Source organism: Alosa pseudoharengus, unplaced genomic scaffold (assembly GCF_046254945.1).
Source record: "Alosa pseudoharengus isolate Yale_2024_CS ecotype anadromous, Long Island Sound unplaced genomic scaffold, YU_APseudo_1.1 YU_APseudo_1.1_scf_1, whole genome shotgun sequence".
In the NCBI taxonomy this organism is placed as follows: domain Eukaryota; kingdom Metazoa; phylum Chordata; class Actinopteri; order Clupeiformes; family Clupeidae; genus Alosa; species Alosa pseudoharengus.
The window spans coordinates 48,970,212-48,985,891 of record NW_027468564.1 but is presented as its reverse complement, the minus strand read 5'-3'; the positions used below and the strand labels follow the sequence as shown (position 1 = coordinate 48,985,891).

The 15,680-nt window shown below is 42.3% G+C and overlaps 1 protein-coding gene and 1 long non-coding RNA gene across 2 annotated transcripts; one reads left to right on the top strand and one right to left on the bottom strand.

Moving 5' to 3' along the window:
- Window positions 1-1,474: 1,474 nt before the first annotated feature.
- On the top strand, window positions 1,475-2,991 carry LOC143119330 (uncharacterized). The gene is made up of 4 exons (XM_076280760.1): window positions 1,475-1,517; window positions 1,566-1,803; window positions 1,894-2,139; window positions 2,238-2,991. Exons 1-4 carry the CDS (start codon window positions 1,475-1,477, stop codon window positions 2,989-2,991), a joined length of 1,281 nt encoding a protein of 426 aa, XP_076136875.1.
- A 3,690-nt stretch (window positions 2,992-6,681) lies between these two features.
- On the bottom strand, window positions 6,682-8,797 carry LOC143131508 (uncharacterized). Its single transcript, XR_012988111.1, has 4 exons — window positions 8,701-8,797; window positions 7,970-8,000; window positions 7,331-7,449; window positions 6,682-6,984 (listed from the first exon to the last, which is right to left on the bottom strand). It is a non-coding gene; the product is annotated as an uncharacterized LOC143131508 (long non-coding RNA).
- Between the last annotated feature and the right edge of the window lie 6,883 nt (window positions 8,798-15,680).

Genomic DNA, 15,680 nt, shown 5'->3' with positions numbered 1-15,680 from the left:
GCAGGACGTTCATGCACTGAAGGAGGCCAAGCGTGCAGAGCTGGAGGCAAAGCGCATCCACCCTTCAGACGCAGATGTGATGAGGCACATCACACGTGCAGAAATGGCGCTGCACTGTAAGCGTACAACACGGAGTAGCAGCGAGATGGAGGCACTCATCTCTCAGCTTCTCCAGGCCTATGAAGGAGAGAAGGGGTGCAACACTCTTGGTGTGCCTCTGATCAACTCGGCACGGATGGAAGAGATCTGGAAGGCACAGAAAAAACATCTCTGTTGCCTCCAGGATCCTCCTGGTGTTCTTCTGTACATGCAGACAGGAACCCTGCAGAAGGGGGGGCACAGTCTGCCAACGTACAGATGCGCCAGAGGGTCCACTTCTCTGGAGAGCTTCCATCTTCATATGAACCGGTTCATCCCAGGTGAGAGCTCACGCCAACTTTCCCACAGAAATGTAATTTCATATAGAGCATTAAGCAGAATATATTGTAGATTATTAAATAACACAACTATTTCCTTCTTTAGGAACTTTGGCGAGTGCCACTTTTTTCCAGGCCTATCTGGTGGATGGCCTTGCAAGGTGGAATGAGGACCGGGCCAGAGCAGCAGAGGGGAGAGTGCAGCCGCACTCTTACAGTGGCCTTCTCCGACATGCGGTCAACCAGCTCGCAGAGGACATTGTAGGAATGAAGCTGGTGGACTACACACCGCCGCGGAAATATACAGGTACACATTTTTTGTCTGTATAAAAACATAAGTAATTACTTGCACCTCCTTATGTCTACCTGTTCATAACCCGTGTTTAGTGTTTATTTTATTCATTTTTGTTTTTATTATTATGTTTTGTCTTCAGGAGAACTCATAGGGGTTGAGTACTTGTATGACCAGACTGGCTCTGCTCTGGAAGATTACAAGCTCACCCTGGCTGCACTGGAGACGGAGGACGTGACTGTGGCCGAGGATGAGGGCTATGTTGAGCCTGAGGAGTTTGAGGACTTCACTGTCCCCATCCTAGAGGCACCTCTTCCCGCCATACCTGCTCCCACCGCTCCTCCACCCACTACTCCTGCTCTCCAACCCACCGCTCCTCCACCCACCACTCCTGCTCTCCAACCCACCGCTCCTCCACCCACTCCTGCTCTCCAACCCACCGCTCCTCCACCCACCACTCCTGCTCTCCAACCCACCGCTCCTCCACCCACTCCTGCTCTTCAACCCACCGCTCCTCCACCCACCACTCCTGCTCTCCAACCCACCGCTCCTCCACCCACCACTCCTGCTCTCCAACCCACCGCTCCTCCACCCACCACTCCTGCTCCAAGAGCCTCTACCACCACCGTTCCTTCTCTTGGTCATTCAACCTCTGCTGCCACTACTTCTGCCTGGGCATCCCCTCTCCCATCTTCAGCTAGTCCTCCTGCTGTTACAGAGCTATCTTTGTCTCCGTCTGACCTTGATGTAAGATTTCACTTTATACATGACTGATTTAAAAATCCACCCAAATATCCTTTACATTGCAAGTGTGTCACTGTGTTTTATTTCATTATTGTAGGACTCTGTTGGTCCAGATAACATCCCGGGCTATGCAGCAGTGCAGAAGTTGGCTAGCTACCTTGTGGCCTTAAGGAGCCACAGTCTTGCGCTGACGCAGGAGGAGGCTCGTACTGTCATATCCCTCTGGCAGGACCTAGGTGACTATGACAAGGGCCGCACGCAGTACTCCCCTCGTCACCAAGACACCCTGAACAAGGGTCGGTTCAGGGCAACAAAAAAGATAGTTGCACCAGGGGTTGAATCCACCAGACGGTACGTTCTTTGACTTTTCTTTTTTATTTACTGTCCTTGTGACCATATCTGTTCTTGCTATGTTTTTCAACAAGTCATTTTATTTTTCAGGTGTTTTGTCGGGTCACATGGTCCGGCCCAGTGGCCAGACTGTAATCGGCTGGTGGAGGCCACATTTATTAAATTATGCATGGCCATCACTGGCCGCAAAAAAAGCCCTATGGGAAGCCAGAGCCGGTGGACTCGGGTCATCCACTCATACAAGAACATTCGTGAATGCATCCTGGGCAACGCGAATGTGATGGCCGAGACCACCATCCAGCTGCCAGAAGTTAACACGGCAACACTGGCACAGTGGTGAGTAAATCATAAATATTTGTTAACATCTGTAGATCTGTACAACTATAGATAGTTAGTAAGAACAACCCTATTCATGGAATGTTGTTGTTGTTCAGGTACAATAAGCGTGTGAAGGCACAGGAGACAGAGGTGCTGCGGCAAGGCATAGACACACCAGAGGCTGCTGTGATGGGTCCTTTGCGCCTATCATCCACCCCGCAAAAAGAGGCTGTGGCAGCCATGGTTTCCAGTGATGATCCCCACCTATTTGTGCTGCCTGAGAACACTGCAGGCACCGCCAAAATTAAGAGGCGGCTGACCTTTGCAACAGCAACACCCACACCGTCTTGGCTGCAACATCCTGCCGCTGCAGCAGCCATACCCACACCCACACCGTCTTGGCTGCAACATCCTGCCGCTGCAACAGCCACACCCACACCGTCTTTGCTACAACACCCTGCCTTTTCCACCGCTCCAGTGCTGGCTTTGCATCCTCTCCCACCTTCACAGGATCCTACCAGCCAGCATTTCAGGCTGATACTGCCAGCCTCATCTCCTCAATCTCCTGTGGTGTCAATGCCACCCTGCCAGGGGGAAGACATCCCATACACAACCCTGCTATACAGGAAGAGGAAAATGGAGAGGGAAGGTGCAGGCATTTACAGACGAAAATATGTAAAAAAAACAGACCAGGTACTATGTAAAAGCTGCCTGAAGGACCGCAGGCTTCCTGGGCACCAGCAGTACTTCGGAAACTGGTACTGTGAAGAGACAGCCACAATACCAGTGTCGGAATGGAGGCAGCAGCTGGTAGCCAAAGGGTATGGGAGAAGAAGGACAGTGGCGGAGAAGGGAAAGGGGGGAGACTGAAAGGAGGAGGAGTAAATAGTGTAAATAAAATAATAATAATTAATAAAACTGTACATAGTGTATATATAATATAATTAATAAAACTGTACATAGTGTATATATAATATAATTAATAAAACTGTACATAGTGTATATAAAATCTTATTTTGAAACCATTCAACTTCTGTTAATAGTTTGTGAATAAAATCATGTTTTTCACCCCCTGTATGATTCCATTTATATTTGATCTACTTCATATAATCTGTAACTCATTCCCTGAGGTGGAAATCAATGGTGAAGTAGTTCAACTGTATTTTTCTCTGACATGGTTATGGTAAAGTAATTGATAAGGACTTCTCTGTCATAATTCATCACAAGTCTGGAGCCATTGATGAACCATTTACTGTAGAAAAGGTAGGTATTTATGAAACTGCAAAGGCCATAAAAAGCCAGGGCTTTTATTTTCCATAAATCATCTAACTGACCCTACTTGTATGTGGGACAGGCGTCTTTATCAGACAGGCCTTTAATTCCTTACACACAATTTGACATCTCATCAAAGATTGAAATATGAAATGTAACATTAACCACTGCATATTTGCCTACCCATATAAGAATTAGGATATCGAAATAAATAAGCAATTATGCAAACCAAAAGTAAGAAAACAGGCATAGTTTGACTTCTAGCTAGACTTTTATTTCCAGGCTTTTAATTACAGCAACATTATTATGCATAATACAGCTAACTGTTAAGAAGAGAGTTATTTTAAACTGGCCTGCCCCTCTCATCTTTCCATAGTACTAGCGAGCAGATTATAGCCTATTTATCCTTTATAAAGATTTGAATTAAAAACGAAGTTCATTCAGTCATGCATGTGCAAATGGGATTATCAGAGCAAATGACACGTGACATTAAGTGAAAAATAAACGTGAGTATCATCCTCATTTCTCTTAATTAGCGTTCATACCGTAGCATGTGTGACACGTCAGTATTATTCCATACAACGACGGACATCTGTAGCGTAATATCAATGCAAATATGAACGTGCATGGCGGGATTCGAACCGGGGCTTTAGGGGGCGCTTATGGATACTTTATGGTTACAAACGTCGACCAACACGCGATGGCCTTGGCGCATACTATCCCATGGCAGAGCAAGGATTTCATGATTGGGCAAAGTTGCCTGGAGACATTGTGGATACCCAGAGGCATTGATTGAGCATACTTGGAAGGCGTTGTGATAGAAGGTGAGTGGTGTAAAGGTGAATGGGGAGAGTTACCAAATACCTGTGGGTGGTTTGCCAAATGATGGAAACTTTTGGAATATTTCTTTTTTTTTTTCAGCTTATGCACCCTCACACTGGAGTCCCCAGTTCATATACAAAATTTGGTATCGATATGTGACAGTGTTCCTGTGATATGGACGACTTCCTGTTTCGGAGCTTCGCCGCCGATTTCGTTTGGCTTTGACGGGCAAACGCTTTCGAAAATCAAAAATCCTTCTAGTAACTTTTGTGAGGCTTGGTCCAATGATGATGTACGTCAAGTTTCGTGGCGTTCGGACCAAATTTGTGACCTGTGAAAATTTAGTTTCGCTTTCTATTCAATCCAATATGGCGGACGAACGACACGCCCACTTGACGTCATCTTCTCGAGCAAGTTACACCGGTACTGCCTGGACGTTTTAAAGTTGGAACGGTGTCTCTGTCTCAAAGGGCCTAGGCACAGGGAGAAAAAAATTAAGGGAGACGGGAATAATAATAACTAGAAAAGCATTTCCTGAAGGAAATACAGTGCATGAAAATGCAAAAATATGATGAGTTCATATGGTTAAATTATTTGCTTGGTAGATAAGGTTTACTATAGTTGGAATGACTGAACAGTTAAATAGGTTGATAATTGAAATGGTTAAATTATTTAGGCAGATAGTTGACGATAACTAACAGTTGGAATGGCTCCAATGTTTGCTAGTAGTTATGCTAACTATGTTAACAAAGATAATAATGCTAACCAAGTAACCATGCTAACTAGCATGCTAACAATGTTAAAATGTTAACTATGCTAACCATATGACTTAGCTAACCTAGCTAATCATTGTTATTAGTTATGATAACTATGCTAATTAGCATGCTAACATGCTAATTATGTTAACCATGTGACTTAGCTAACTTCGCTAAACATTTTTAATAGTTATGCTAACTAACATGCTAGCATGTTAACTATGTTAACCATGTGACTTAGCTAATTATTTTTAGCAATTTTACTAAAAATGCTAACTAACATGTTAGCATGCTAACTATGCTAACCATGTGACTTAGCTAACTTAACTAATCATTTTCAGCAGTTTTGCTAAAAATGTTAACTAGCATGCTAACATGTTAGCATGCTAACTATGCTAACCATGTGACTTAGCTAACTTAGCTAATAATTTTTAGCAGTTTTGCTAAAAATGCTAACTAGCATGCTAACATGCTAGCAGATGTTTGATAAAGGTTGATAAAGCGAGACGATTCACAGAAGGGTTCTTCCTGTTCCCCTATGACGTAGGGTTCACTAGCGCCACGCCTTTTTAGGAGACTAGCGAGAGATTCTTTACACTGTGGCCCTATGGAAGAAATCATTTTTTCTCGGATTATGCCCCAGCCCTTAATTATACAGCTCGAGATTGGGCATTTTAATGCATTTTCTGTAATTCACATGTGTTCCTTACATTCTGACATTGACATGGCGTTTTTCAGATGAACAGTTAATGAGAAAAACGACTTTGTTTGCCACTTGTCTGTCTGTTTCTGTAACCCACTGGCACGCGATCTACTAAGTAGCCGAAGGTTCTCTGGAATAAGTTACCGTTGCTTACCACTTCGATGTTGATCACTCAATCGCGAAAATGGATTGCGTTCAAATAGGCTGTATAGCAGACGGCCATACACATAAACTAGGGCAGTGGTTTCTCAACCTTTTTTCAGTGATGTACCCCCCCTGTGAAATATTTTTTCAGCCAAGTAGCCTTCCCCCTAACCAGCGCAAAGCATTTTTGGTTGAGAAAAAAAAGATTTAAAACAGAGCACTGTGCCATCAGTGTCTAATTTATTAAACTTTGGAACTAATAAACACATAGAAAAATTCAAACATTTGGATAGTAATCCATGACTACATTTATTGCAAATTATTTGTATATTTTAAAATCTCACGTACCCCCATTTGAGAACCACTGTACTATAGTATTGCATATTATTGTTTAACAAGTAGGTCATATCACATAATAATCTGGACAGCCAGGGGGTGCGTTTCCCAAAACCATAGTTTGCATTGTAACCAACAAAGTAGCTAACTTAGTTAGCAACTATGGTTATGGGAAACGTGCCCCTGGTTAACAAGTTGCTAACTAGCACACCTAACCAGACGTCTGCTTTCTCAATTAGCCTTACCTCTGATGTTTGATAAAGTAGCGCCAATCGATGTATCCCACAGCGCCGCCACACGGCCATATCTTTAGGCCTACTACCCACGCAAATTACAATGGAAATACACCACTTATTTTTTCATTGACATAAGGCTAAAAATATGATGAACACTGGCATTTCTCTTTCAGATACCATATTATTGAACTAGTAGAAGAAAGAGGTAGCTTGTTAATATAAGGAGTGCCGACTTGTCCATCCGATCCAAACAAGTAAACCTGAGGAAAGGAGGGTATAAAGTGTGTGAGGCTAACTTTGAATGGTATGGTTTTATTTGAAATTCACATTTTCAACAAATCCCACAATTTAACACCTGCATACATAGCCACATTCTGCAGTCTACCCACAAGGAAAAGAATAGCACAACTGCCCTAAACCCCCTCCATCAACTGCCAGTAGATGTGTCCTGCATTGAGTGGTAGTTAAGCATTTACAAAACTAAATACTGTTATTGTCTTTGAATTAACTAACATCCTGAATGGAGTGTAGGAAAGCAGGATCTCTTCGTTTGGTTGGATGAAGGTTGAAGTCATATGGCCAGCATTTACAGCACCTAAAACAGAGACAACACCACGCAAAGTAAAAAAAAAAAAAAAACATAATGAATTACAATTATGTTCTTATGTTCTTGAAATTAAGTTACTACACCTGCACATTGCTTTGCTTAATATGATCCTTCATACTATAAATGCTGTGATAACACAATAGGACTGAAGACTATGATACAGCTGGAGAGGCTGCCAAGTTAGGCAAATACTACGACTGACTTCTTTGAGGCCATGAACAGGCTTTTTGATGTCTTAAATTCACGGTATAAATGTCCATTCAAATCCCCTACTCCAGTTTTAGCATCAGTCAAATTGTGATTACAGCACTTGATTACAAACACAAACACTTACTTCTCAGGCGCATCTCTGACCCCAATCCATGGCGTCGTCCTATAGGACCACAAAGCAGACATCAGATCCACCATCTTACGGAGAGCCTTCAGTGGATTGAGTCTTGGACCTTCAGGTTGCTAGAGAACAATACATATAGTGCAGCAATCATTCTCAGTGTGTTAACTAATGTTGAATAATAGATCTTTTTTTCCATACAGAGGGAAGTTTAAATCTAGTTACAGAGTTTCATAGTGACAGGCTGTTGGTCGAAACATGTTGGCCAATGCAGCCAAAAAGGCTTTTCCTTTGGAGTGCCTTTTGTAGAATTAGTTTCAACTTTATTTTGGTAGTGTTTCATGAAGTCTTCAGGTCTGATTGTTAGTAGCCTATATGAAATTATATTTGATATGTTTAACTTTGAAAGTCTGTAACTTGTATAGGGCAATTCCACGCAAAACTGTCACATCCATAATGCCAACTAAATACCATGGCATTGTGTTGGTGTTATGGATGTTACAGTTTTGCGTGGAATTGCCCTATACATTTGAATGGCCACAAGAGCGGACAGTTACAGAACACAGTACATAGCATTGACTTATCCTCTGAATAACACAGGTTCAAGTTCATTCCTCCCTGTCATCGCGGGTTCATCCTCACCATCCATAGCGTCCTTCTGCTCGTCCAACAACTGGGGAGAGAATTAGCAAACATGACGTTCATTTTAGTGCTGCTTGATAAGGGTCTGTGCAAGACCATCCGAGAAAAACTACTCACAACTGATGTAACGTTATTCAACACAATCGTTGAGCGCCACCCTGACTACACATTTGCCATCAGAGACAAACTTAATACAAAAATATGTAATGTGCAGGATCGGGGCAGAGATCAGTAGAGAAAATCGTCGCGTCATCAAGGACAGACAGAGAATATGGCGTAAAACTAAATGTTTCACTAGCTGCTACGCTAGGCTGATAATAAAATTCAGTGCACCAACAACTGTGTACATACGGTAGCTACTCATTTTTTACTAGCAACTAAACACATTTCAAAACTGCTAAATCAATGTCGCTTGCAGTAGATCTGATCCACAAGCTATAGTGATGCCGATTTAGGTAGAGCAAATATCAGGTTCGTAAATTATCTTTGTAGCCTAACTACCAAATTAATCTGGTAGCTAGTGCCTCAGCTAGCTCTGCTATCGGTATCAGATGGTTAGCTAGCTAACGTCAACTAACGTTACTCCTCAATGAGCTAACATTCATGACGGCGACACGAGATAATAATAATGTTATTACCTAAACTCCGCAGACATTTTACTACATAGATAACTCGTTACACTGACACAGACTAATCACAAATACCTTGCCACATTTCAAACTGCCACTTACCTGGAAATCAGACCGCATCTTGCCACGACGATGTACCAAATTCAGTCACCCAGGCCAGCTCCAGTTGGTCACAGCAAGAGAGAGGCGCGAAAATGAAAAATATTTGATGTTTTCATCAACGAGGTAGCGTCAGCGCATTCTGACCACGCCTTTTTAGGAGGCAGGAACTGTGTACAATTCCATTCCATTGTAGAAGCCTGTGCTGCTTTATCTTTGTATATTAAGGATCTTTGATGCTAGTATGCTAACATGCTAGCATGCTAACTATGCTAACTAGCTACAGTGGGTAGGAGTCATAGTTGATGACAAGTAACAGTTACAATGGCTGAACAGTTAAAAAGTTCAGTAGTTTAAAGGGTTAAATTGTTTAACAGTGAAATATTGTAGTGAGGACTTTTATTTTGAAACAGTTTTTGGCAGAGGATGCAGTTGAACAGGATGTGTAGTCTTAATAGGGCCAGTTTGTATGCTTAAAGCCTGAGACTGGCAGTTGATGCAGGTGGCCCGAACACCTGCCATAGGATTCAAATGGTTAAATTATTTGCTAGGTAGATGAGGTTTAATATAGTTGGAATGACAACTAGGTAGATGAGGTTTAATATAGTTGGAATGACTGAACTAGGTAGATGAGGTTTAATATAGTTGGAATGACTGAACGGTTAAATAGGTGGATAGTGTAAAAGGTTAAATTATTTGCTAGGTAGATGAGGTTTAATATATTGGAATGACTGAACTAGGTAGATGAGGTTTAATATAGTTGGACTGACTGAACAGTCAAATAGGTGGATAGTGTAAAAGGTTAGCCTGAGAAACTGATAGGGTGCAGGTGGCCTGGCCACCTGGCCTGGGATTCTAATTGCTTTACGGCAGTCTTAATAGAGCCATATTGTATGCTTAAAGCCTGAGACAGAGTATATAGTTTAAAAGTTAAATGTAGATAGTGTAATGGATGTTGATAGACTGGATGTTGATAGGCAGATTGTTTAATGGATGTTGATGGATAGTTTAATGGGTGGATGAGTGAATGGTTTGAATAGGATGAATGGATAGAAAGTTGGATGAAATGTGTCTTATATCCTTGTAGAATGTAGAGACACAGAGAGTTGGTCTAGTTCAGTAGAAAGCAGTTGATACAGGTGCAATCAGTTGAACTGATTCTTTGATGGGGCCTAGATGAGCAGCTGGAAGAAGATACAGGTGCAAATCAAGTTAATTACTCCATTGTGATGTCATCAGCCCATGTTAAGTCTATGGGGAAATTTTGAGTAGTTTTTAATTAATAGTTTAAAAAGTATAAAAGTTACAAAGATGAAAAATACAAAGCCTACATGTCCTAAGTAAGACCTACGCAACGCAGTTTAAATGAAGTTTCTACGTTAAACGGTTGAAGCTGCATTAACTGCGTTAGAAGAAGAATAAGAAGAAGAAGAAGAAGAAGCCTAGGAAGAACAGTAGAGTGCATTTTCATGCACTCTAATAAGAAGACTTGGAAGAACAATATAGTGCATTTTCATGCACTATAATAAGAAGACTTGGAAGAACAATATAGTGCATTTTCATGCACTATAATAATAAGAAGAAAACTTAAGAAGAACAATAAGTGTGCTGCTTTGCAAGCACACTTAAAGGACAATTCCGGCGCAAAATGAACCTAGGGGTTAATAACACATGTGTACCGAGTTCGACCGTTCGCTGGGATTTGTTTTCATGCTAGTCGAATGTGACCAGTTTTATTGCAAACCGCTTATTAGCGTTAAAGCTAGCCTTCGGGGCACACGTACAGAGAAAGAAATCGCTATTTCTATACCATTAACAAGGCTCAAAATAGCCCCACACTTACACAGTAGCATAATGAGGGTCTCTACATGTAAACCGAAGCATTGAGAACTTTGTAAGTGTACAGGCAGTTTATTAAAAAGAAACACATTACCGTTGACGTCTGGTTCACATACAGGCAGGCGCCTTGGTTACAACTGGGATGTGAAGTGAATCTCGGGTGAAACGTTGTTGCAGAAGGACTGTGCAAAAGAGAAGCACTGAACGCAACAGGAGACATAAGAGATGGCAGGTTATTTGAACGAATTTGAAGACATCAAGGATGAACCCTTATTGGACGTCCTTATCTTTTCGAGTCGGAATACCAACGAAGAGCTGCGGGAGCTCCGTGAAAGGGCTATGAGAGAGAGAGCTAGAAGCTGTAGTCAATACCACACACAGGCGGCGGCGATCCATAGGCTACCAGAGGGACATGGATCCACTAAGTAAGTAGCCTACACTACACAAGTTATGTTACATCGGAGCTATTATTTCTGATAGGCCTATATTGAGCAAATTACGTTTGATTTTAGTTCACATCGCCTGCCTGTATATGTGAACCAGACGTGAACGGTAATGTGTTTCTTTTTAATAAACTGCCTGTACACTTACAAAGTTCTCAATGCTTCGGTTTACATGTAGAGACCCTCATTATGCTACTGTGTAAGTGTGGTGCTATTTTGAGCCTTGTTAGTGGTATAGAAATAGTGATTTATTTCTACTGTACGTGTGCCCCGAAGGCTAGCGTTAACCGCTAATAAGCGGTTTGCAATAAAACTGGTCACATTCGACTAGCATGAAAACAAATCCCAGCGAACGGTCGAACTCGGTACACATGTGTTATTAACCCCTAGGTTCATTTTGCGCCGGAATTGTCCTTTAATAAACAGGCGTCTCAGTCTCACGCATGTAGGCAAAACTGTATCAGATCGGTGTAACGTTGGTAAATCTTCCATTGCACAGAATGATTTTTGTAGCACGTGCAACAAATGACAGTCGAAAGATACAATTACAGTGCTGTTATCAATTTGCTTGGTATAACCGCATTTATAGTTTTCTACAAATGCAATCAATCAAATTGGCCTCCATCACTCAACCAACGCTAACGGTAACATTGCCTAGGTCCTTATTGATATTATAAGATTAACGTACCTGCAGTAAAAACCAAGCATGTCCGATAAACATCCTCAGATTTATTTCGACTTCAAGAAGAAATGGGAATTACATTTCATGTGAACATCATCCTATCCTTATTAGACGTTCTCTGCGGTAAACTATAGTCCTTGTAGGAAGCGGCCATTGTATTCCAACCCACGTTTAACTTCCAACAAAATTACGTCTCACTGCAACGATGCGCCATCTAGTGGACAAACGACTACTTATCGCCAATACTGGAAATGCAGCCATGATGATGATGATGATGAATATTTATTTTGGCTTTCTTTTAATCCTACTGAATTTGTAATTATGTATCAGCCGTTCTAATACCGATAGTATGTGGGTGCCTGTGTGTGTGTGCATGTGTATATGTGTGCACCGCCATCTACAGGCCAATGAGTGTACAGTCACTAAATGTACACATAATCTATTTTTTTAAAGACCCCCCCATGGATGAAATTCTACGAAACTTGGCATACCCCCAGAGAATGCCAGGTCAATCATACACATAAAATTTGGTGCAGTTCTGAACATCTTAACTGAAGATAGGGACGATTAAAGCAGAATAATATTGCATTTTCATTTTTTACCGGGGGGTGCAAATCACAAATGAGTGATTATGGGCCAGATTGATGTGGGCCCTTGAGACCAACATACCATAAAAGATTCTTCATCCTCGGTGCCACGGTTCAGGTAGTTATTTAGGAAAAACTGCTTTTTTTGCGGTTCGGGGGGCCCAGCACGGGGGGGGAGTGGACCCCGGGGACGAAACGAAATTTTTCCGTAAAAGTCTAGTGGGGCTACATACCCACCAAATTTCATGTGCCCCGGTGGTTCGGTGTCCCGGGTATCGTTGACCAAAAATGCAGGAAGTAGATGACGAAAAAAAAAAAAAAAAAAAAAAAAAAACTTTGACAATCCCTATAGCTTCGCTAGCGGCGGTCATAATAATCGTGACGCTGGGATATTCTATGGCTCACCAATTTACGAGATGTAGGCCTATATGTACTGAGTGAGACAAATATTTTATTTATTAGGCTAATTGCTTTATTCACTTGAGTAGCCTATATTGTCACTGAATCATTAGACTAAGCATGTGCATGCCGAAACCGAGGACAGCAAGTTCATTATACATTATGGTGGTTGGCAGGTCATTGTCTGCAGCAGTCCTGTATGTTTAGAAAAAAATGTAGGCCTATGTGTAGCATACTCGCTCAAATTGATAACACTCGTTAATAATAAGCTAATTTTCATTCATTGTTGACATGGTCCATGGAGGATCAGATCGGTGTCCCGCGACCTGATGAACACGGCGCTAAAAAGCACAAACGAGTGTGAAAGTTGCAGCCGTGACGACAGGGAAAGTGCAGGCAGCCACGAGAGTGATTGGTCGTGTAAAATGAACGTTGCTGATGTCTGGCTTACACAAAGCTATAACGACACAATCATTAGGTTTTCTTAATGACCGACAGTTTAGTTTAGTTTATAGATAAGAAATAATTTTGCCATAAAGTAGGCCAAATGTTCGTGAAAAGGCTTGATTTACACACCCTGTAAAGTACCATAAGTAGGCTGGTTTACCAAATGACAGACAGTTGAATTTCTGAATAAAAAGAATGTTGGTGCAGTTTTGAAATCTTAAACGTGTAACCCCACACAAGCATAACGTGGTTGTAGGGAGGGGATGTGCTATTTTGGAATTTTACCCGGATACAACGAATAGCCTACTATTTTTTGATTGGATGTCGGTGGCTATTTATTTTTTTGATTTTGCTGGTGAGTGGTGCGCTAGTTCTGAACTCTGCGAGAAATCCTCTCGTATCCCTGCGCCTCCTCTAATAATTATGCAGATGCCATGACATGACATCCCTATAGCCTAATATTTCTCCGTGAGAAATGCAAGGTGTGGTGTGTGAACTTGTTGAATTGCGTGTGTCTCACGCCCATTGCGTGAGACTTGAGAACCCTGCTGGGGTAAGAGGTTCAGTCCCAGTTTAAATTAAATTTATGAAGGTATTATTTCAACTACAGACAGAACAATGCAGAGACAGAGCATGTCATGAATGTGTGTGACTGTGAGCTCACTCACTGTAAATGTTTTCGTAGACTGGGTGAGATAAACTATGTAGGCTATAGCAATTGCATGACAATGATGAGAGAGAGAGACTTTGCAAAACTTGCATTTTGCAGAATGCTTCTTTCTTGCCCCTGGACTGCAAATTTCTTTATGTTCCGTGAATGCAAATTTAATGATGGCGGAATTCGCTGACATTATTATTACTAGGTCTGACTGAGACTGACAGCTACGACGTAAACCTAACGTTTCGCGCTGGCTACACTTGCGTCTTTTGATTGGATGAGCGCCCGTTTCTTAATCACAACAAAATACATGTATGTCATTGATTGGTTGCATTTGAAAGGTTGCATTTGAAGGGCGTGAAAGGCGAAATAAATTAATGTTGCATTATCGAATGTTATGTTTTGTATCATGGACATATTTGTTGCAAATCTCCCGACCACTATGTCGACCCGAGACCGCGAGACCAAGACAATGAGACCAAGACAAGACCGAGGGATCCGAGACCAAGACAAGACCAAGACCAAAGACGGTCGAGACTGTGACAAGACCGAGACCACGTAAAAGTGATCTCGAGACCGGTCTCGAGACCAAGACCGGTCTCGAGACATCCAACTCTACCCTCAGGTGCCGGTTTACAGAGGAGTGTGTGTGTGTGTGTGCGTGTGTTAAGAGTGAATAAAAAGTAGATTATTGTATGATTTCTGGCGTTCTTGGCACCCTGGTAATTTAATATTTAAGGAACAAGAACTGACGTAAGTTGCAAACAACATTCTTTTTATTAAGACATAGACATTATCAAAACAAATACAATTATCAACATGGGGCCTATTGCACAAAAGAAGAATTAAGACATCCGGGATAAGTTACTGAGCTGCGCTCAATGAATCCAAAACAAGAGCGTACAGGCTTAATTGGTTGCACAAAGACCAAGCCAGGATGAGCAGACACGGATTCATCAAGCCAGGTGAAACCTATCCTGGATAAGTGCGCGCTCACGGCTCCCTCAAATAGCCCCCGCCACCGATCACAGATTCACGGATTCACCATGGCAACTAGAGCGGCTTCATTGCTTCTTCTACGGTGTGAAGTAGGTAGTGATAGCCTTTTGACAACAGCAACAAACAGCAACACCTCTGTTTAGGAGAATATTGCAACTAGTGCCGCGACCACCACGCGCAAAATGGTTAGGCACTCCCGTGACGTCACATTGTCGCATGACAGGTCGGGAATGGCGAGTATGTAAAAGTTATTTAATGATCACAAACGTTTAAATAATGACAGTGGGTCTAGGTATATGTGATAACAATGTGTAGTGGGCAGTGGAAAATTATTGGTTTCTGTTTGTGGTGACTGCTGACTGAGTTAAGGGATGAGATCCTGGAACTTAGCCTGGGGTCCGTTGCACAAAAGCAGAATTAAGACATCCGGGATAAGTTACTGAGCTGCGCTCAATGAATCCAAAACACGAGCGTACAGGCTTAATTGGTTGCACAAAGACCAAGCCAGGATGAGCAGACACGGATTCATCAAGCCAGGTGAAACCTATCCTGGATAAGTGCGCATTCACGGCTCCCTCAAATAGACCCCGCCACCGATCACAGATTCACTGATTCACCATGGCAACTAGAGTGGCTTCATTGCTTCTTCTACGGTGTGAAGTAGGTAGCGATAGCCTTTTCACAAAAGCAACAAACAGCAACACCTCTGTTTAGGAGAATATTGCAACTAGTTCCGCGACCACCACGTGCGAAATGTTTAGGCACTCCCGTGACGTCACATTGTCTCATGACAGGTCGGGAATGGCGAGTATGTAAAAGTTAATTAATGATCACAAACATTTAAATAATGACCGTGGGTCTAGGCAAGGGCGTCGTAGTGGGGGGACAAGTGGGAATAAATTACCCGGGCCCCAAGTGGGGGGAGGGCC

Bases quoted from the DNA above. Each gene is read 5' to 3' on its own strand.
- LOC143119330 (XM_076280760.1), top strand. From the start codon at position 1,475: ATGACTGATTTAAAAATCCACCCAAATATCCTTTACATTGCAA. The intron at 1,518-1,565 runs GTGTGTCACTGT...CTGTTGGTCCAG, and splicing joins AAATATCCTTTACATTGCAA to ATAACATCCCGGGCTATGCA. The intron at 2,140-2,237 runs GTGAGTAAATCA...GTTGTTGTTCAG, and splicing joins ACGGCAACACTGGCACAGTG to GTACAATAAGCGTGTGAAGG.